The 21,214-nt window shown below is 48.8% G+C and overlaps 10 protein-coding genes across 10 annotated transcripts; 8 read left to right on the forward strand and 2 right to left on the reverse strand.

Annotated features, from left to right (window-relative positions):
* Positions 1-310: 310 nt before the first annotated feature.
* ARB_00206 (uncharacterized protein) lies at positions 311-717 on the forward strand (the record flags this gene model as incomplete). Its single annotated transcript, XM_003013342.1, has 2 exons — positions 311-315; positions 411-717. The coding sequence occupies 2 exons, from the start codon at positions 311-313 to the stop codon at positions 715-717; spliced, it is 312 nt and encodes a 103-aa protein (XP_003013388.1).
* A 571-nt stretch (positions 718-1,288) lies between these two features.
* On the reverse strand, positions 1,289-1,675 carry ARB_00207 (uncharacterized protein; the record flags this gene model as incomplete). Its single annotated transcript, XM_003013343.1, has 1 exon — positions 1,289-1,675. The coding sequence occupies one exon, from the start codon at positions 1,673-1,675 to the stop codon at positions 1,289-1,291; it is 387 nt and encodes a 128-aa protein (XP_003013389.1).
* A 320-nt stretch (positions 1,676-1,995) lies between these two features.
* Positions 1,996-3,178, forward strand: ARB_00208 (uncharacterized protein; the record flags this gene model as incomplete). The annotated part of the gene is made up of 4 exons (XM_003013344.1): positions 1,996-2,138; positions 2,217-2,635; positions 2,696-2,817; positions 2,879-3,178. The coding sequence occupies 4 exons, from the start codon at positions 1,996-1,998 to the stop codon at positions 3,176-3,178; spliced, it is 984 nt and encodes a 327-aa protein (XP_003013390.1).
* Positions 3,179-6,762: 3,584 nt separating this feature from the next.
* Positions 6,763-7,769, reverse strand: ARB_00209 (uncharacterized protein; the record flags this gene model as incomplete). The annotated part of the gene is made up of 2 exons (XM_003013345.1): positions 6,763-7,484; positions 7,562-7,769. 2 exons carry the CDS (start codon positions 7,767-7,769, stop codon positions 6,763-6,765), a joined length of 930 nt encoding a protein of 309 aa, XP_003013391.1.
* Positions 7,770-9,680: 1,911 nt separating this feature from the next.
* Positions 9,681-10,436, forward strand: ARB_00210 (uncharacterized protein; the record flags this gene model as incomplete). Its single annotated transcript, XM_003013346.1, has 1 exon — positions 9,681-10,436. One exon carries the CDS (start codon positions 9,681-9,683, stop codon positions 10,434-10,436), a length of 756 nt encoding a protein of 251 aa, XP_003013392.1.
* Positions 10,437-11,681: 1,245 nt separating this feature from the next.
* Positions 11,682-13,922, forward strand: ARB_00211 (uncharacterized protein; the record flags this gene model as incomplete). Its single annotated transcript, XM_003013347.1, has 3 exons — positions 11,682-11,886; positions 11,953-13,682; positions 13,746-13,922. The coding sequence occupies 3 exons, from the start codon at positions 11,682-11,684 to the stop codon at positions 13,920-13,922; spliced, it is 2,112 nt and encodes a 703-aa protein (XP_003013393.1).
* Positions 13,923-14,412: 490 nt separating this feature from the next.
* ARB_00212 (uncharacterized protein) lies at positions 14,413-16,136 on the forward strand (the record flags this gene model as incomplete). Its single annotated transcript, XM_003013348.1, has 3 exons — positions 14,413-14,430; positions 14,508-14,639; positions 14,727-16,136. The coding sequence occupies 3 exons, from the start codon at positions 14,413-14,415 to the stop codon at positions 16,134-16,136; spliced, it is 1,560 nt and encodes a 519-aa protein (XP_003013394.1).
* Positions 16,137-16,888: 752 nt separating this feature from the next.
* On the forward strand, positions 16,889-17,458 carry ARB_00213 (uncharacterized protein; the record flags this gene model as incomplete). Its single annotated transcript, XM_003013349.1, has 1 exon — positions 16,889-17,458. One exon carries the CDS (start codon positions 16,889-16,891, stop codon positions 17,456-17,458), a length of 570 nt encoding a protein of 189 aa, XP_003013395.1.
* Positions 17,459-17,930: 472 nt separating this feature from the next.
* Positions 17,931-18,545, forward strand: ARB_00214 (uncharacterized protein; the record flags this gene model as incomplete). Its single annotated transcript, XM_003013350.1, has 2 exons — positions 17,931-18,287; positions 18,348-18,545. The coding sequence occupies 2 exons, from the start codon at positions 17,931-17,933 to the stop codon at positions 18,543-18,545; spliced, it is 555 nt and encodes a 184-aa protein (XP_003013396.1).
* Positions 18,546-19,130: 585 nt separating this feature from the next.
* ARB_00215 (uncharacterized protein) lies at positions 19,131-21,197 on the forward strand (the record flags this gene model as incomplete). Its single annotated transcript, XM_003013351.1, has 2 exons — positions 19,131-19,179; positions 19,264-21,197. The coding sequence occupies 2 exons, from the start codon at positions 19,131-19,133 to the stop codon at positions 21,195-21,197; spliced, it is 1,983 nt and encodes a 660-aa protein (XP_003013397.1).
* Between the last annotated feature and the right edge of the window lie 17 nt (positions 21,198-21,214).

The following is a 21,214-nucleotide window of genomic DNA, read 5'->3' on the forward strand; positions in this document are numbered from 1 at the left end:
TTTTGCTCTCGGTTGGCTTGCCATGATCTACGGGATGCCCGTCGCAAATCTCTCTTTTGTCACGTGCGGGGGGGCTGGCTGGCTGGCTTTTCGGCATGTGTTGGCCTGCTCGTTTTCGTTCTTCCTCCCCTAAGTGTCAGCACTTACGGATGTTATTATCATTATTATCATTATCATTATTACTATTATTGACTGATCCGATCTGATCTCATCTTATCTGCACTCCACGACTGCTTCCCCGGACTCCTGCAAACCCAATCGCCCCCTTTTTTTTTCTTCCTATAAGAATGATAGCAATAATTAATATTAAATGCTGTTCGAGTCAAGAAAATAAAGTTCTACCTCGGCATTACATAATCACAGCAGAGTTTTCAAAGGGCGGAACGGGGCTAAGGCCTAAACGGGACTAGGTTGGCCCCACCTCAGGAAAACCAAAAAAGAAGAAAAAAAGAAGATGAAGTTGAAGTTGAAGAAGAAGAAGAAGAGGAAGAAGAAGATGATGAAGAGGAAGAGGAAGACAGAGAGACAGAGAAGACGATGTCAAAGCAGATGCCAGAAGAAAGGAGGTCCAGAGGTGCAGCAGATCGAGAGAGAGAGAGAGACAGAGAGAGAGAGACAAGGACATGCGAGAGCTTGCCAAAAGGTTTCTTCGACCCAAGCTTTTTCCTCCTCACATGCTTTTTCCTTCGTTTCTTCTTCCTAAACGCTAAAGACTAAAACACAAGCAAGAAGAAGAACTGAGCAGAAGACGAAGAAGACGACGAAGAACAAGACTCGCAGAGTTCCTACTACTCGCTATGGCTGCCAGCTCTATAGCCCGTCGGCATCACGAGCTTCTTCTCCCCTTTCACGCTGGCTACCCCGGACTCTCTCCATCGTGCATCTCGCATCGTGCATCCCCCATCTCCAGCCCCCATCCCCCATCCCCCGTCTCCGTCTCCATCTCCATCTCGCAGCTCTCTCTCCACGGGGAAGTATGTTAATACCTAATGGATATGGTCAGGATGGGCCGTCTCCTCCTCTCCTGCGCCGCCCGCCCAACCGCCGTCCCTCGATCTCCTCCCCGTACCCCGTTGGATTGGAGACACGGTACTCCGTATGGCCGTCCGCGTAGCAGCTCGTAGTTGTATCCCGGGCATGGTAAAGTAAAAAAAAAAAAAGGACAAGAAAAAAGCAAAGAAGGTCGCCTCCACCGAGCTGTCGCTGCTCGCCTGCTCTCCTCTTCTTCGTCGTCTTCGTCGTCTTCTACCTAGTAGTCTTCTACCTAGTCTTCTACCTAGCCTTCTACTTAGTCTTCTACATGCCAGAATATCCCTGCTGGCGTCCCTTCGTTTCTTTTCCCCCTTTGGCTTTTTCTTTTCTCGGGCGGGCTGCGGGTTCGTTCGTCTGTCTCATGCCTTTGACGCCGTCCTTGCTTTAAGTATAACAAGCCGCCCGGCCTCCCCCCCCGTCCCTTCATCTCCCACCGTCGCAGACTCCTGTCTCCTCCTCCTTGCTGGCTGCTGGCTTCTTCTTCTTCTTCTTCTTCTCTCTCTCTAATTCTGCTTCGCTTCTGAGTGCTGCTGGCACAGGACTTCAGGTAGGACCGGCGTTCCTCTAACATTCCACCACCACCAACCCCCCCCTTTCCATTTCTCCGTCTCTGTTGCATGAACAACATGCAATCCGGCGTCATCGTGCGACAATTTGCGCCCTCTTCTCTTGCTTTTGACTGTCCGCGCTAACCAGGGGGGTGCTCTCTAGTTTATATTGCATATATTTGCCTGACATTATACATAACCACCGCCTGGCATTCCCGTACATATCAACATCTTAGACCCTCCTCCTCCTCCCCCCCAAGTTACCCTTCATCTCTACGCGGTGTCGGGGGGCTTGACTTGCATATATTAGAGAGACAGTCGCCGGCCTCTCTCTCTCCCCCTTCGCGTTTCCTCTCTTTCTATACATCCCCCTCCCAGCCACAGAGGAAGGCTCACCACCACCACCACCACCACCATGACCGGCAAACACAACATCGAGACCATCGACACCGTCCCCAAGGGATCGCTGGGGTCTCGCATTGGCGCCTTCTGCCGTCGTTTCTGGTGGCTGCTGGTCATCATCTTCGTCATAGTCGTCCTGGTCATCGTCCTTCCAGTGTAGGTCCAAGCTTATTTCTATACATACCACACACACACATATGATATATTCTTTGTTCAATGCTGATGGTGTTGTAGTATATTCGTCGCATACCCCAAACTGGCGCAGGAAGATGTCTCTGCCTCCACCCTCACCATCGCAGACATGCAGACCACCAACCCAAGACCAGATGCGCTCCACGTCAAGGTCACCCAGGTCATCGGCTCCAAGTCAAAGTACCACCCTACTCTCGACCCCTTCGAGGCCAAGGTCTACCTCGAAGGCCAGCAGGAGTCCTTCATGACCCTCCACACTCCCCAGGTCAAGGCCGACGACGGAGTCAAGGCCATCATCGACCAGGACGTCAAGATCGAGAACTCAGAGGGCTTCTCTGCTTTCTCCAAGGCCATCATGCTCTCCAAGGAAGTCAAGCTCAACATCGTCGGCACAACCAAGCTTAAGCTCGGTGGCCTGCAGAAGACAGACGTCGACTACGACAAGACCACCACTCTCAAGGGTAAAGCCACACTCTTGTCTATACTCACTCAATTACCCGCTTGCTAACCTTTTTCACCAGGAATGAACCACCTCGAGGGCTTCAACATCACCGATATCAAGATCGGAAATATCCCAGACACCGAATTCAACATGAAGGGCAACGCCTTCATTCCCAACCCTTCAGTCCTTACCCTGGACATGGTAAGCCGACACCCAGCCATTCAATATATCTATATCTATATCTATATACTAATCTATGTAGGGCAACCTCACCCTTAACCTGGCTGTCGACGGCCACCCAATCGGCTACTCTGTCCTCCACGACGTCGTCATCAAACCAGGAGACAACAACATCCCCATGCAGGCCAAAGCAGACCTCGCCTACGTTCTCAAGCAGACCGGCAAGGAAAGCAAATACTCCAACGGCATCGTCCCCGTCACTATCCTCGGCAACTCCAGCGTCGCCCACGGCAAGGAACTACCATATTACACCAAGGCGCTCGCCGCAAACACCCTCAAGGTCGACCTCAACGTCCCCGCCATCCTAAGTGGAGGAAAATAAATAATACCAATTTGCTCTTGCTCTTTTCTTCCTTTTCACACTACCTTTTACTTCTCTCTCTACCTTACTGACCTAATGTATGTACGGAAAGGCTCTATATATATATATACCGGACGGGCACCAGGTTTGTTTTGCATTCGATTATTTGTACAGACTTGTTGATGTTTTTTCATCCTATATACCTATCACGATACATGAATGATACCTCACTTCAATATCCATCTCCATCCCCCTTTTCTATTCATTCCTAGTCCATCGCCGACCTAACGAGCTACTACCGCGTATACCAACCGAGCTGTCTTTGCCTCTAAAACATGATAACAAGCTTTTTCTATTAAATCATAGCTTGGCCATCAACCTAACTAGTGATTATTGCTTGCATGCATCTCGCCCATCGCACCATCGCCCTACCAACTCTACCAGGCGCCTCTCCCAAGCAGATCTTCCACGCTCACGAAAGAAAAAAAAAAAAGGAAACCTTGCACATCACTTTCAGCCCTCTTCTTCTTATTCTTCTTTTTTTTTTTTTTTTTCTTGCCCTTTTCCTCCCCTCCTCTGCTCTCAAACACTAACGTGCTGTCAAGAGGCGAGTCAATGGAGTCATCACTCGTTCCCCAACTAACTAACTACTACTGTCTTATTTTTTTTCACCCACCTTTCTATCGTCCACTAGTATGTCTTCGATCGCAACGCATCGCGCCTAGTTTTCAGATCGGTCGGTTAACTAACGTTACCGGGGAAACTAACCAGTCATCTCCAGCCAACGAGGTTACTCCAATTTCCTTTGAACTTTTCAGCTGGTCATGCGCCCCCAACCCAACCAGACTTCAATTGACAAGAATTCTTTTTTTTTTTTTTTTTTTTTTTCTTCTCTTTCCTTTGCATCATCGATTCTACCATTTACCCAATGCTGAAAGTCGAGTCAGTCCACCGCACTTTTACAACGCATGCCATTGGCTCAGGCTGGTTCTGTTGGGCGTCCTCTCCCTGGTTGGTCTGATGGAGACAGCAGGCATGGCGGTGGATTCTCCCTTGGCTTCGTCCCTTTTTTTTCTCAAACCCGGACCAGGTTACAGGTTACAGGTTACAGGCAGGGGCTGTTCTGTGGTTGCGAGCGAAAAGGAGAAAAAGGGGTTAACCAGGAGAAAAGGGAAGTTTCCGCCGGCGTGGAGCCGCGCGGCCGGAGTAAGAGCGGAGTTTGGGCCGGAGGTTAGGGCTTGTTAGTAAGACGGGTATTAGGTAAGCGGCAGGCTAACTTTGACGAAGAAGGAAGGAGCCGTTTGACCTTAAGACAACGTCCAAGTCAGACTCTTGAATATAACTGTGCTATACAGCTACCAGGCGGTTCTATGAAGTACGGGAGATGCCGTTCTGGACGGGTGGACGGCATGTATGCAGGTACAGGTGCCTACATACTCCCGGTGCTACCACCAGGATGAAACGCATGGCAGCCTGACAGCATGGCCCTGCACATACCCTCTCTATGTAACAAACATGCTTGATACAGCGTGCTTTCACGACAGATGTCCATCTACACCAATAATGCAGAACATATACCCCTCGGCCATCTCCATGAGGAGCACGGCTACCGTCTGTCGGCATCCTGATATGGCTCGCCTGAAATAGCTCCTCCGCGCTTGCCAAACTGCGTCTCTGTCCAACTCTAGCCTCGCCCATGGCCGCGTAGACAGCAGCATACACAGCATCGGGATTTCCCTCCAGCATGGCCAGCGTCGTGCAAAGAGCCTGTCATGGCCGTTTGATATCGGGCTTATATCCTCTTCGGCATGGAGGATGGAGGAATGAGGATGAGGATGTAAATTGGACAATAGGGGAATTCTTCTTCTGCGACTGCTTTAAATCCGCCAGCGTAGTCCATGTGGAGGGCGAAAAAATGCACATTCATCCTCTACCTATTCCAAATCAATGGCAATGGCTACATTTCTCAAGTTGACCCTCTACATGGTCGTTCTGGCCTTTGCTGCACTAGCCTCCGCGGCCGGGCGCCCTGTACCTACAAACCTGCAGAAGTTGTACAACCACGCAAAGGCATGTGCTACATATATTATACATGCACATATACATCAATCGGACAAACACCTCGCCTACCACAATACTAACGGCTACTTGCATAGAGTAACCGTTGCCACTCCCCTCTAAGCAGCACCAGGTTCACCGACGGGCACAACCGAAGTATACCCCCACCCAAACCTATATCAAGATACCGGTCCCCCCTTTCCCGAAACGGCCTGCCTTACCCACTAACAATTGGAATGTAATAAGGCGGTTTCACCTACTGCGGCGACCACGAAGGCATCATCTACCTCACTGGGTCTTCGGACCGCATGGCTCTGGCAGACATGGACGTTGACTGCGATGGAATCAACAGGTCCAAGGGAGCCTGTTCCAATGACCCATCAGGACAAGACCAAACAGCCTTCAAACACGAGATATCTCGCTATGGCATCGAAGATCTAGACCCGAACAAACACGCATACGTCGTGCTGGGTAACCAGGGCTCGCAGCCAAGTTACATGCCCTCCACCTCGGGCGTAGAGTCACTCAGCGTCGTAGCTGTGGTATGCAATAATACATTGGTAGGAGAAAGCCTTGTCGCCGGTGGAGACGGATGTGTTATCTAATGAATATACTACAGTTCTACGGCGTATGGGGCGACACCAACGGCGGCACCGATGTAGGCGAGGCGTCAGTGTCTCTTGCCAACGCATGTTTTCCCGACGAACATTTATCGGGCGATAACGGTCATGAGAAGCACGATGTTCTTTACGTTGCGTTTGTGGGGAAGCAGGCTAAGCCTGGTGGTAAGGGGGCGAATTGGAAGGCGTCGATATTCAATGGCTTTGAGACTTCGTTGGCTCATATTGGAGATACGCTTGTGTCAAAGATTAGAGTGTAGCGGGCGATAACTGTACATATTGCTTGCTTTGCTGGTGTTATGATAATGGTTGGACCTATTGTTGACAGTGGTAGTTAGGGTAAATATATTGGGAGCAGGTTTCAACAGCTCCTCCCATTTACTATTGGCTGAGCTCTAGTTAATATTGTACCTGTTTCATGATTGCCGTAGCTCCTAGTGGTACCCTGTAGATAGTATGCAGTCACCTTCAATGAAGATACGATAAGCCATGGTACCTAAAATCATGCTCACTTCTCGTATCTTGTTTTGGAAGGCAGTTAGGGTAGAATATAGACACTTTGTTCTCGAGCACGAAGACACAATTCTTGTACACACGGAGTAGTTTCTATAGATCCCAGGGTCAAACCATGCCTGTAAAGCTGGTCGTAGCCAAGTAATACATCCCAGGGGTTAATGTCTCTGACATACAGGGCAGGCTGCAGGTCGACGGTCGATAATAAAACATCAGAACCTGTTCTCTTGAATACCAAGAATAATAGCTACAGTAAGATGCTATATGCTTTTTTGATTCAAAGACAAGGATAACTACAAGCCAAGCACCTTCCAATATCCGATGCATGAGGAACGATGACAATGCCGTAACTCCGATGTGCTGTTCAAACAACAAGAACCAAACAATAATAACCCAACAACATAATAAACGCTCCTACAAATCATGCATGGTATTATACCCTGTAGCAATCAGACTTCTGGCTGCAGTAGTCGAGTCTGCGGCAATGTGCCAATAAAACAGCCCCGCCAGACCCGTCTGCTTAACAAACTGTGCCTTCAACTTGACACTCTGTGGTGAATCGTACGAGATGAACCCGGAATTCTGCTCGTTGTCGACGCAAAACGCCGCATTGCCAACTTCAGGGTCATGTTGCTCTATCGAACCTGACACGGGGAGATCACAGTAGTCAAATACTATCTCTTTTTCGTTACCTGCGCCGTCATCTACCGGTTTGTCGGATCCATCAGGTGCGGGACATGAGTACTGCCCAACACTGTTGGTACCTGGGAAACCACGACCGTACACCGGTATACCCATTAAGATTTTATGAGGCGGAACACCTTGGGCGAGCAAGTATGAAACGGCAGAGCTGCATGAGAGATGAGCGGCATCGTTATGGGGTTGCTCGGGAGCGAAGAGCTGAGATTGGTGGCCGCATTGCGGCACCCATGGGCCAGAGAAGTCGTATGTCATGACATTTATTACATCAAGGTAATATTGCGCTAGGTGTAGATTGATATGTTGCAGGGCCCACTGACCGGCCGGCAGGGCGGATGAGAGGATGTATTGAGGCGATGGCAGCTGTTCTCGAAGAGTAGCGAGAAGAGATATGTAATTTATACCCTGCTGGGGGTCAGATGGATGCTCCCAGTCAACTATAAATATGGGTTAAGAATAATTAGTATGTTTGCAGTTCTAAGGGAAATGAAGGTACAGATGGAGTATTCCGTACCATCTAGTCCGTCAAGGCTGAACTTGTCTACCAGATTCTTTGCGGTCTCCACGAAGTTCGCTGTCAAAACTGGATCCGCTGCAACGGCTGCAAAGTTCTCGCTGCCAGCCCCTCCACCGCCGATTGAGAGGATGACCTTCAGCTGTGGATATTGCCGCTTCGACTGGGTGAACGCTCTGATGCAACCCTTTGCACCGTCTACCGGCATCTGTTCGTCGGCCCATTCATCACTCAACTACTGGCTGCGTTAGAATCATTTTCCTTTCAATCATACCCGCCAAGCTAATGAAAAAGGGAGGGAAGGGGGAGTACTGACATATACTGTGCCATCTGGCTTGACCCTATATACCAAAACACACGACAACATGCATCATCTTTGGTCAGTCTCGACCCTTCTATCAGAAAATTACCCTATGGCGGGCAACATACTCCGCGATAACATCCAGGGAGTTACGCGGGGCTGGCCATAAAATGTAGGGGTGAGGGTGGGGAGCCGGGAAGGATCTCTCACCAAGCAAATGCATAAAAAACATGCGAGACGTAGCCCAGCTTCAGCGAGGACGGAGGGCTACTCTTGTATATCCGCCAATTGGGGTAGTAGACGGCGTTTGAGAATATCGGAATCTGGCAGAGAGACTGCTCGATGCAGCTGATGGACGCGGCGGCGCCCACCTGCGACGCTTGGCTGTCCATGGTTTCTCTAGAGGAAAACCACGACGACGGCTTGAACCGAAACATCTCAAAACACATAGGCGATATAGACAGAGGAATACCCGACTGCGGTTTTTACAAAAAGGACAGGCGACACAGGAGAAGGAGAAGCGCCGGCGAGGAGAGAGAGAAGGGGGAGGGAGAGAAAAGCATGCAGGGTTGGTGTTGAGGGACGCCCCTTCTGGTAGGTGGACACGAGACCAGCAAAAAATAAAATAACGATCAGGAGTAAAGGAAGAAGAAAAAGCCCTCGCATGCATGAACGAGCCAGCAGGGGAGGGGAAGCGGGAGCGGACGGATTAAATATAATTCAGCCGTTTAGTTGGTTCTCTTGTCCCAGGCTGAACGGAGGCAGATGCGAAAAATAAATATGGAAAACGGTGGTGTGCAAGTAAGTATAAGTATGTATGCTTCGAAGAAGAAAGGTTGCATGTATAAGTTTTTTTAAGGGGGGGTCACGGCGCCCCGTCGCAGCCATTCTTTGCTTCTTCTTCCTCTCTCAGTCCTGCACGATAGCAATCTGGTCGAGGCGCCCACTGCCTCGAGCCAGACGAGGGCTCTGGAGATGCGCGGATGGCGGTGGAAGCGCCAGGTCGGCTGATACATGACGCGGTCTGCGGTGGTTGATGCTGTCACCGAGCCAGGGCCGCGCAGGGTGGACGGAGTATAAATTTGGGGTAACGAGCCCGGGTAGCGCCAGCACAGTCGCGAACGGACGGAAAGGACCTTTACTTAGTGCTCGGGAAAAAGCAAGCATAATCAATCAACTGGGAGTTATGGCTTCCTTGCGCTTTCACCTCGCTCCATCATCCATGCGTCTGCCAGGGAGGCTCCCTCTCTCTCGTATTCACACGAGGCATGCCGCAGACCAAGTCTAGACGCCCAGCAGCGATAACTCGCCATGCCCAGTGATCGCACGGAGCCATCGCCGACCGATCGCCTCCTGTCCTCGCCCTTGTTATCTGCCTCCTCGGCCGCTTCTTCCGTTGCCCCTTTTCCCCGTCTTGTCTTGTCGCTTTGCTTGCTTGCTTGCTTGCTTTAATCCGCGAACCGAGAGTTTGATATCAGAAACCCTCACGTGATCTAGGATTACATAATAACACCTGGCTTTTGGCGCCAAAAAAACCAAAACCCAAAAATAAAATAAAAAAAACAAACGACCGAAAAAAGACGTGCAGAAAGCGAAGAAAAGCAGAGAAAGCAAGCTCAAGGAGCTCTGCAAGGCACACTGGGGGAACGGGACAGGCAGATACACATCCAGACCGGGCTGCCCAGCACGCGAGACACACGTTTCATGTTATAATTACACTCCCAAGGTCCCGACCGCTGGTACAGAAAGAGCGCAGCGGGAAAAGGAGAGGACAGCAAGCCATCCGTCACCGTCGCCGTCGCTGGTTTTGTCGTCGTCATGGCCGAAGTCCAGAGAATCGCAGATCGAATAGTCTCGCCTGGAACGCCTCGAGACCCCAATTTCACCAAGTTTGCCTTTTCAGACTTCGTTGCCAAATCCTTTAGCTTTGCCCTTGCTTCCGATGTGCCGGTTTGCAAGGCCTACCGTGAAGGCCACTGTCCGCTCGGCCCGCTCTGTGCAGAGAGACACCCGACTCCATCTCGCATATCGACCTCTTCGTCTCCCGCGATAGCCCCTTCGTCCACACATGGGAGTCTGGTATGCAAGCATTATCTCAAGGGGCTGTGCAAGAAAGGGCTGAAATGCGAATATCTACACGAGTACAACCTGCGGCGGATGCCAGAATGTCAGTCCTTCTCCCGTAACGGATTTTGTCCCAACGGGGACGACTGTCTGTACCAGCATCTCTCTGGTGATGCAAAGCTGCCGCAGTGCGAACATTATGATCAAGGGTTCTGTCCGTTGGGTCCTATCTGCGCCAAACGGCATGTGAGGAGGAAGCTGTGTCGGTTTTATCTTGCGGGTTTCTGTCCTGCTGGGAAGACGTGTACTGAGGGTGCTCATCCGCGCTGGTCAGAAAACTTGCCCAAACCGACCGTCAGAGTGGAAAAGACGCAGGAGGAGATTGAGAGTGAACGAGCAAGGATCAGAGAGGAACAGGAGCGGGAGGAAGAGCGGGAGAGAGAGTGGAGGAGAGAGAACCGTGGTCGAGATGGCAGATATCCACGAGGACGGTATCGGGGGAAGAGATGATCACCTCCCTGCCTTTCCTTTTTTTTCACTAATCATCTTCCGGACCCGCCGTTACACCTATATATACCCTACACGGCGGCCGATGTACGTTTTATGTCTTCTATGTCTTGCAAGCCCGGCGTTACGGTGTCTCATCGCACTTCATTTCACTGCCTGCAGGCTTGGGATTGGAAATATCGGTTTCAGCATGGATATCAGTACATCTACATGCATAAATTTCAACTTGGCATTGCCCTATCACACATTTCAGTTCCTCAACTATCCTCCGCTTTACCCAGCGCAGTTATATAACAAACACATCCATAAGTATCGCATTCCTGGAAGTGAACAGTCTGTTTCCCTCTTGGACGGAATAGAGCATGAGCTTGTCGAGCCAACCAGTGGGTGCTCTCCAGGGCTCTGAGGTTGTAGCTCGTTCTGCGGTCCTGTTGACAGCAGATAAATCGAAGAATGACCGGCTCCTCCTTTTTTACCAGGACGAGATGCATGGAAATTGATGAGACTCCGTTGAGTCCCAACGCCTCCATTCTCCAGGGACTTTCTGCTCAGTAGGGTATCTTATGCGTATTAGGATATATGCTCCATGAAATAATGGCTACTGCGATGGAAATTCGATCGCTAACTTAACTCCTGTGGGTGTATCAAATGGCGTTTGAAAGACAAAATATCAAGAACCAAGCATCAAGTTTCTCTATAGTTTTTGCAACTTGAAAAATTTGACAGCAATAATTGGAATAAACCATGCGTTTCGAGACTTTATTGTAGTCATAGTAACTCTGGGGTATCGCCGTAGTCGAGATGCGATGAATGAAAACGCAATAGTAGTACTCCTTGCTCTGTATCTTAAGATCTCATCGCGACAGCATATCAAGAGCAGAGAATGCTTCTAACACTCTTATCAAAACCAACAGAGAAGCCTCCAGTTTCTGTTAACATTCCTTCCCCCCTGCGTGTTGATATATAAATAGACAACCAAGTCAGGCTGAAACTGCCCAGCAAAAGCAGTGCGCTCCACGTCATAAACTTGGTGAACTCGTTACTTGAGTTAGCGTCGCGCTTCGCCAACCTCCTGCGTCGGCCACAAGACATCACAACCCACAAGCAAGCGCTTCGTGTTTATTACCCTGCTACACTCTGCAAAAGCCAGCAGGCCAATAGGCCATGTTCTGAATACAGAAGATACCTTTTATTATTACCATTCTACACTCAAGCCTGGCGAGCCTGTCTGGGCTGCCCTGAAAAAAGATGTCGCCAAATCTCCCTTTCCGTGACATCAACCTCTACGCCTCGCCGCACTGCTATGCCTTCAGATCGGCCTCTGCTTCCACCACTCATAGCTTGGTCATAGACCGACCGACAGGCGACTTGCGACTTGAGAAGGCGTCTACTCATCAGGCAAAACGAGTCTCTAGCATTGCTGGAATATTGGGTATTATCAAACTGAAGCTTGGTATGGCTGCCTGCTCCCCTCTTTGATATCTGGCCTACGTAGGGGAAATGAAACTAATTATTATAGATAAATATGTCATTGTCATTACAAAAGAACAACCAATGGGGAGGCTGAGGGGTCATATGGTATATAAGGTCGTTGCGACTGAATTCTTACCTCTCCGTGAGACGCCTCTCCACGACCCAGACGAAGATGCCTACCTCGCACTCCTAAAGAAACTATTAGCCACGGGGCCGATGTATTACTCCTACTCGCTCGATATCACGAACAGTTTCCAGCGCCAGTCCCAGAGTGACCTTTCACTGCCTCTTTGGAAACGAGCGGACGACCGATTTTTTTGGAACCGTTTCATACAGACAGACCTGATAGATTTTAGCACCGGGCTATCTGAAAACACAGGGATCAGGAGTGGACAGTCGTCGGATGTCGACCCATATATATTGCCAGTCATGTTTGGCATGCTGCGCATAACTACAGCCAAAATCAAATCTACCCCATTTACCTTTGCTCTTATAACTCGCCGTTCGAGGTTCAGAGCAGGCACCCGATATTTTTCCCGTGGAATTGATGAACATGGAAATGTCTCGAATTATAACGAGACAGAACAGATCGCTATCTTGAATGATTCGAATGGAGCAGTCTCCGGGTTCGCAGGAGGGGTGGGTATGGGAGACAGCAAAATTGGGGAGAAGAGCCACAAAGAGCTGCAGGTCCTGTCATTTGTTCAGACCCGAGGAAGTATTCCAGTCTACTGGGCTGAAGTGAACAACTTGCATTACACTCCAAAACTTGCCGTGCGTGGTGTGGACGCTGCATCTTCAGCAGCTCGAAAACACTTCTCGGACCAGATCGAGACCTACGGAGAGAACTTCCTCGTCAATCTGGTCAATCAAAAGGGTCGCGAAGAGCAGATGAAAAGAGCGTATGAGCAGATGGTGAGATTACTCTTATCTTCACCAACCGAAGCAAAGGAATCCGACATACTCTCTCCTGAAAAGATGCACACCCTAGAATCTTCGAGTAAAGAGCAACTGATGGACCGACTCCATTACATATACTTCGATTTCCACAATGAAACCAAGGGTCTGCAGTGGCACAGAGCAGAACTTCTTTTGAACCAACTCAACGAGGGCCTCCAGCGCGGCCAGTACTTCAGTGGCATTGAGTCGTTAGGTAACCCATCAGGTACTCTGGAAGCAAGAAGACTGCAATCCTCAGTCGTTCGAACAAATTGTATGGATTGTCTGGACCGAACGAACGTTGTTCAGAGCATGCTTGGCCGATATACCTTGACCCGCCAATTTATCGATTGCGGCATCCTGATGCCAGGAGAGAAGACTGACGATGATTTGGTCTTCCGAGACCTCTTCCGAAATATGTGGGCTGATAACGCAGATGTTGTCTCAAAGTCGTACTCTGGGACTGGCGCTCTGAAGACCGACTTCACTCGGACCGGCGAACGAACGAAGGCCGGTGCTCTTCAGGATGGCAACAACTCCATCACCAGGTATATCTTGAATAATTTTATGGACGGACCGAGACAAGACGCCTTTGATCTCTTCCATGGCACCTACCTCCCGTCGACCACTGCATCATATGTATTTGCCGACCGAAGACCCCTCGTTATCCAATCCATCCCATACATTTTAGGAGCAGCAATATTTATGATACTGGTAGCTACATTCACTCGCCAGCTGCCAGACTCTACCGGATGGCCGTTGAGAATCTTCCTTATCTTTTGGATAGTAGTTGCTGCCTGGTGTCTAAATTTTATACATTCTCACGGCATGTTATATGTAAGTTGTCAGCATTCCAGGCTTCGGGTATCTCTCGATCTATTTTACTAATTTGATACATAGGTCAACTGGCCAAAGCTCAACACCCCTACTACAGGAGCGGAAGGATATGCAGAAGCCCTTCGCCGGGCGAGCAAGGATAAGCTCATTGGTGACTTTATACCGACTACGGGACGCCAGCGAGGAGTGAGCAACGCACGACTCGGCTTTATGGAAGAAGGCAAAAAGAGGATAGAGTAGATGGACATTTATAGACCGGGTTTTCTGTCTTCCCTTTCTTTTGTATCAATTGTGCATAGACGCAGCTCCTTTTGCATTTACCCTTTTCTTCTCTGCTGCGGCTCATTCGAGTTTATAGTCACAAAAAATGTTTAATACAAGTTATCATGCTGCCTTGTGCGTCCCCAGCATGTCGGCAACATCGACAGGTAGTCGTCTTTGCCTATGAAAAGTCCCTTAGCATGTTCGGCTTTTATGCATGTCTGGCTGTTCCTGCAGGAGCGCGAGAGTTAAGTTAGTTAAGCTCCGGTAGTTAAGAGAAAAAGTTCTCTTCGGTCCGAAACGTCAAAACGAGGAGGGATTGAAGACGCAGCAACAGCGAGCGCAGAACCAGAACACACACCGGCAGCTCCTTTCACGACTCTCGATGCTAATCAGAAGTCATTGGTCTCACATAGTCTTTAAGTCCCGTACTCACTATCTCTCGCGGTCCTGCCGCCGGATTTCTACGATGGATCGGACATATGGGGTAAGTCTGCGCATGTCCACACGGGCGGTCCCCCGCGGGGAGTAAGTACTTCGACTGATACAGGACTTGCTTTGCAGGACGCTATTGCGGCGTTGAATTCGCTTCAAACAAATTTTTCCATTATTAATGCTATGCGCCAGTCTGGTCGTGTTCTGAATGAGCAGTCAATACCAGAAACGATTGAGTGGTGCAAGAAAATAGGACACAAAGTGAGTTGCTGAAGTCCCCCATTTACCGCCCACGAAAAGCTGCCAGGCGCACTGCTAACCGTTATTCTACATTCATTTTACTGATAGCCATCTGACTTTGATCGATTGAATATAATACACATCGCTGGTACCAAGGGCAAAGGGTCTACATGCGCATTTATATCCTCCATATTATCGCAATACCTGACTCCGAAAAAGGATGCGGATACCTCAACTTCACAGTCAACGCCTAAGTTTGAAAAGATCGGCCTTTACACCTCTCCTCATCTTCGATTCGTACGGGAAAGGATACAAATTAACAACACCCCATTAACAGAGTCACAATTCACGCAATACTTTTTTGAAATATGGGATCTGCTGGAAGAAGGTGCGCGCGCCAGAGGGGAGGATCCGAAAGGGCCGAATGTGAAACCGAACTACTTCCGATTTCTTACCATAATGGCATTCCACACCTACTTGAGGGAGAATGTAGACGCTGCGATTATAGAGTGCGGTATAGGTGGGGAGTACGACACAACGAATATTGTGGTGAACCCCGTGGTCGAAGGCATAACTAGCCTGGGAATCGATCATGTGGCGATGTTGGGCTCAACCATCGAAGAAATAGCATGGCATAAGGCAGGGATCATGAAGCCTGGAACCATGGCCTACACCGCACCACAGCCTGAGACTGCAATGGACGTCCTTCGAAAACGGGCGGAGGAAAGAAAAACCCAGCTGCATGTTGCACAGGGCCACCCGGACCTCGCCCCAGGGAAGATTTCATTGGGCCTCTCAGGCGAGTTTCAAAACAAAAATGCAGAGCTGGCAGTAGCTATCTGTAGCTCATTTTTAAAGAAACTTGGCTTCCCTGATGTACCATCGTACATCGACAAGACCCCTCTACCCGAAAAGTTCAAGGCCGGCCTCGAAGGGGTAAAACTAGGTGGCCGATGCGAAATTAGAAAGGAAAAGGGCTTGATCTGGCATATCGACGGAGGACATACGGCCGATAGTATTGAAGTTGCTGGGACCTGGTTCTCAAGTCTGCCATATACGCAGACGCGACCTACTGAAGGCAAAAGGAAACCTTGCATCTTGATTTTTAACCAGCAGACGCGGGACAGCACTGCGCTGGCAAATACCCTGCACAAAGCACTGACTGCTGGCAACTGTGTCTTCACACATGCCATCTTTTGCACGAATGTGACTTTCAAAGAGGCGGGATACCGACCAGACCTCGTGAGCATCAATACAGATGCCTCAGATATTGAGAAACTCAGTGTGCAGAATAACCTAGCGAAGGTATGGCGTAGCCTGTCACCAGACACTGAAGTGGAAGTCAAGGCTACGATAGAAGAGGCCGTGGAGACTGCGCGCAGTATAGCCGCAGCACACAACGAAGAGGGCTCTTCTTCAGAGAGTGTTGCTGTCAGTGTATTGGCCACTGGCAGTTTACACCTTATCGGCGGCCTCCTTGAAGTTCTAGAGACGAATCCCCAGGTCAAAGGTACTTGAAGCTGCGTTCCACAAAGCTAGGCATTTTTTTATATATTTTATTCTTTTCGGCTGCTTCATACTTACTTCGACATATTCTTGCATTATAACCCGGTGTTCTCATTCAACTTAAAACATGATTCCACAACGGGAGTTATTTTTTACATTTATATTTTCTACATAGAGCCTGGTTTCAGGGCCTGGAAGCACTTCTATTTAACTAGCAAGCGCCACAATTCATGTCACTCGATCACTCACATGCGCACGACCAGATCACTCTATCAATCTTGATCTACACGTAGTTTCTACTACATCAAATATCTGCACCTTGTATAGGTATTCCCTGCTTATTATTTTTAAAGACCAGATTCAACCAAGGTTCCAACGTGGATAGCTTAGATAGATGTTAACCTTGGTAGAGCTGAAGTAACTAGCTAATATTATGTTAATTAATAGTTGGCTGCCAAATAAAATACTACAATAACCACCCCCTGATCATGCCCACAGGTTAGAGAAATGCTGAAGTGTAACCAAGTCCCCCCAAGAATATCATAACTATATGAAATGCGCCTATGACGAAATTGCGGTAGAAGGAAAAACGAGGAACTCCAGGGGCCACAACCACATGATGGACACCAGGAACTAACTTAACTCCTAGTTAATTAAATCTTCTTTTAAATAAAGCCCAACCCGCACCAACGTCTGCCCCTCATCCCCGCCAACGCCTCCTTCAGCTTGGATAGCACGCCGACAATTAAGACGCCGACCACAGCATGGCAGACAAACAAGACGCAGAGCCGGCTCCTGGCCAGCAGAACGATGTACCCGACAGCGGCGCAGGCAAGAATGGCTCAACTACCGTGAGCAGCGGCGACAAGGGCAAGGGCAAGGGCAAAGCAACGATAGAACTCAGCACGAAAGCGGCACAGGCGCTGATGGACTCCAACCCTGCGCTGAAGGGCGAACTCGCCGGCCTGGATAGTGAGAAGGCCGCAGAGTTGATGCGGAAAATGGACATCAAGGACCTGCTAGCCGGACTTGCGGCCAACCCGAAAAACAAGAAGGATATGGCATCATATAAGTTCTGGCAAACTCAGCCGGTTATAAGATTCGACGACAAGGGTGAAATAGTGGACGGACCGATCAAGGAGATTGATATCGAGACTGTACCGAAGACACCAGGTCCGTTAATTGATGGGTTTGAATGGGTTACCCTGGATCTGAACGATGATAAAGAGACTCAGGAGCTGTACGAGCTCCTGACAGACCATTACGTGGAGGATGAGAGTGAGATGTTTCGGTTTAACTACTCGAAAGACTTTTTAAACTGGTTGGTGCTCTAAACTAATGAGCTTCTTGTCGTTCAATGAACCTAGCTAACTCTGCATAAGGGCACTTAAGGCGCCTGGATGGACTAGCGATTGGCACGTTGGAGTTCGAGCTTCAAAATCCAGGAAGCTAGTGGCGGCAATTTGCGGCATTCCAATCGAAATTTGTGTACGCGGAAAAATAATACGATCAGTCGGTATCGATTTCCTATGTGTCCACAAAAAACTACGATCCAAGCGTCTCGCGCCGGTTTTGATAAAGGAAATAACTCGGAGATGCTATCTGAGAGGTGTGTTCCAAGCTGTCTACACGGTCGGTATTGTTCTGCCCACGCCGATCAGCTCATGTCGCTACTACCACCGAGCTTTAGATTGGTTGAAGCTATATGAAGTGGGATTTTCTGGTCTGCCAGCAGGTTCTACGAAAGCCCGGCAGGTTGCACGAAACCAGCTGCCATCAGCGACGGCCACACCAGGACTACGACCAATGGAAGCCAAAGATGTCAGCGCAGTGTCTAGCCTTCTAAACCGTTACATGAAACGGTTTGAGCTCTCGCAGACTTTCAGTGAGGAGGAGATCCAACATCTATTCATCAACAAGGAAAACACGTCGGAGACTGTCGTATATTCATTCGTCGTCGAAGACAAGGATACCCATCAAATCACGGACTTTTTTTCATTTTATTCTCTAGAATCCTCTGTGATCCAAAACGAGAAACACAGCAATGTCAGAGCTGCATACTTGTACTACTATTCCACAGAGACAGCTTTTGCCGAAAATGAAAAGGGTCTGAAAGAGCGTCTGCAGCTACTTATCAATGACGCATTGATTATCGCTAAGAAGGTAATTTCTCTATTCACTCCACTTCATCCCAGATCCCTCCCCGCTGACCAATATATTTAGGAGAAATTCGATGTATTCAATGCCCTGACATTGCACGATAACCCTCTATTCCTCGAAAAGCTCAAGTTTGGTGCTGGAGATGGACAGCTTCACTACTATCTATTTAATTACAGAACAGCACCCATCGCCGGTGGCGTTGATAGCAACAATGAGCCTGATGAGCGCAAGAGGCACGGTGTCGGTGTTGTTCTTGTTTGATAGTTTTCCAGCGATTTACCAATGACACTTTTACATATTCAAATACTGTCCCTTGAGTATAAGCATCCATATACGGGACTGTACATAACCATAACAGTTTGTTGCAATATACTTACCTGCTACAAAGCAGTTTTCTATTTTTATCTCCCGTTTGAGGAACTACCCACGTGATGAAGAGCCGCAGGTCTAGAACAACTACACGCTAGCCTAAAACGTACTAGTATGACATGTCATGCGACTTCCACGTGACTTGGCGTTCCAAGCCAACTTCATAAGCAACAAGAAACAACATTCAAGGCTGCAACTGGGAAGCAAAAAGGTTGATATGCAGTCATTGATCAAAACAATTACATGATAAATTGCCTAGAAATGGCATTAGCGTGGATTTTTTAAATAGGGCGCATTCACCCGTCGTCTTCTGCGGATTATATAACCTCCGGAAAACCCCCCAGTTTAGTATCCGTATCAATCCCCACCCCGTACTTGAACGAACCAGCAGGGTAACTACCTAGCACGGATGTCAATATCTACACGGCCTTATAGTACCTAGACTACTTATCTCACGCAGTTTGAATTACCGTCACCATGGGTGCTGGTCAGTCAACCAATACCAGTGGTCATGGAGCGTCACCCGGTAAGTCTAGACCAACTTATGTACATTTCTCTAGGGGACAATGCCAGAAGCTTTTGACGAGTATGCGTATCTAACACTTCCTAGAGGAAATGAGCCGCATTCTAGCTCATCGGTTCGCGTCAAAATGCTTCACACCGCTGGAATTAACCCACTTGAAGGATAATTTTTACTCGTTGGCATTGAAACAAGGCGACATTCACTACTGGAACGAAGAAGTTCTATCCAGATTCCTGGGCATACCAGATGGTGACGAGAAATTTGGTCTTGGTACCCTTGATGCGGGTCCAGTCATTTTTCGCATGGTCTCTTACCTTGGAGCATTCCCTTTTCAAAATACCCTAGCACCAAGTGTTCTCACCTTTGACGCCATGGTGAAAGTGATTGTTCTGTTGACAGACCGTTACGGCAAGGTTTTGCGCAGAGGGAAAAAAGACCGTATCAAACTATTATTTGGAAGTCTTGCGGATATCGGAAGAAAGGAAGCTTCTCCTATCACATCTGGGGACAAGTCGGATAACGATCAGGGTCGACCCAAAACCAGATCCGATGAAGCAGGATTCTCAGTTGACAAGCCTTCGAATGATGCCGACGATTACAATGATGACGACGATCTAGTTCTTGCAGCGCTTGAGTCCTTGGACGCAATTGAAGTGTTTAAGCATGACCAACGCATTGACCGGACCGCCTACGAAGCTCACATTTCATTCGACACATTCCAACGGTTATTGATGCTGTTTGTTGTTATAGCCCCGTTACAATCCTGCGAAAAGACCTCAGAGTATTTCTCTCAGCTCAACGAAGAGTCCTTAAAATCTGCTCGTTACTGTGTCGAAAACATCCTCACCTCATTCGACATCGGAGACCGTACCAAGGGGATAGATTATGAGACCTTCTACTGGGTGATCTCGACCTCCCTTCCGTACATGTTTGACCCTCTAACTCCACTTTTTGAGCATCTGCTTTTCAGCAAGAATCTTGACTTGTCCAGGAGAAAGGACTCCGGAACTTGCTCGGTTAGCGAAGAGAAACAGAAAAAGACAGAGTTCTGCATTTCACCTTCACACCCGCCAATAATACTTCCTGGATCTTTTAAACCCTGCATCCTAGATTCCGCAGTGATCTCCCATCTTTCCTTCTTCCTTTCGACCTCATTTCCAACCCCCAACCTTTTGCAAAATGGAACACGCCTACATGGAGTATTTTCTTCTGATACCCATGGCGAATCTCTGACATCCTTTTCGCATAACGTCCTTACTTGGGATGCCCCAAGTATTCTGTTGGTAACAGGTTCCATTAATCATTCTTCTGGTGATGAAGCCGATATAATAACTGTTGGAGCATATATTCCGCAACCCTGGAAATTACCCGCATCGACATCAACATCCCATTATGACACATCTCATCAGTCCCAGTTACCTTACCTATTCCAACTAAGTCCCAGATATGCAGTGATGCAGGGATCTCCATCAATCAATTCTCTGAAACCCAATCTACCTGTGGTATCGTTTTCTACTAAGTCTGGTATAGCTATCGGCTGCAAAATACCTCCACCAACACGCACATCGATGGACTCAAGTCGCCCTACACCTGCAGGCAGTGGCAGTTTGTGGATCGATCCCGCTCTGGAAAACGCTGAATTCGTCATGTCGAATGGCCTAAGTCATGAAGAGGGCGTGTTCCTTCCCCCTGGAATCGCACGTTGGTCTCCATCGCGCCCACCATCGAAAGCAGAAAGTGAAACGATTAAAATATCAATCTATAACATTGAAGTTTGGGGAGTTGTTCAGACGGCGCCCACGCCTGCACAGTCACCATATCACAGTCGTACTTCCACAGCAAATGGAGATATACCTGATGCTGTTGCGCGCCAGCAGGCAAATTGGAATTTTGAAGCTCGCGAAGCTGAAAGACGCCGGGAGATCCACCTGAACGTTGGTGGCGGTGATTCCGAGGAACAGACTGGGAGAGCCTTGTTGGAAATGGCTGGGATCATTGGAGATTCAGCAAGACGCAGATAAAATGGTTGCCAAAAGAG

This window comes from Trichophyton benhamiae (genome assembly GCF_000151125.1).
Source record: "Trichophyton benhamiae CBS 112371 chromosome Unknown contig00070.0, whole genome shotgun sequence".
Classification (NCBI taxonomy): domain Eukaryota; kingdom Fungi; phylum Ascomycota; class Eurotiomycetes; order Onygenales; family Arthrodermataceae; genus Trichophyton; species Trichophyton benhamiae.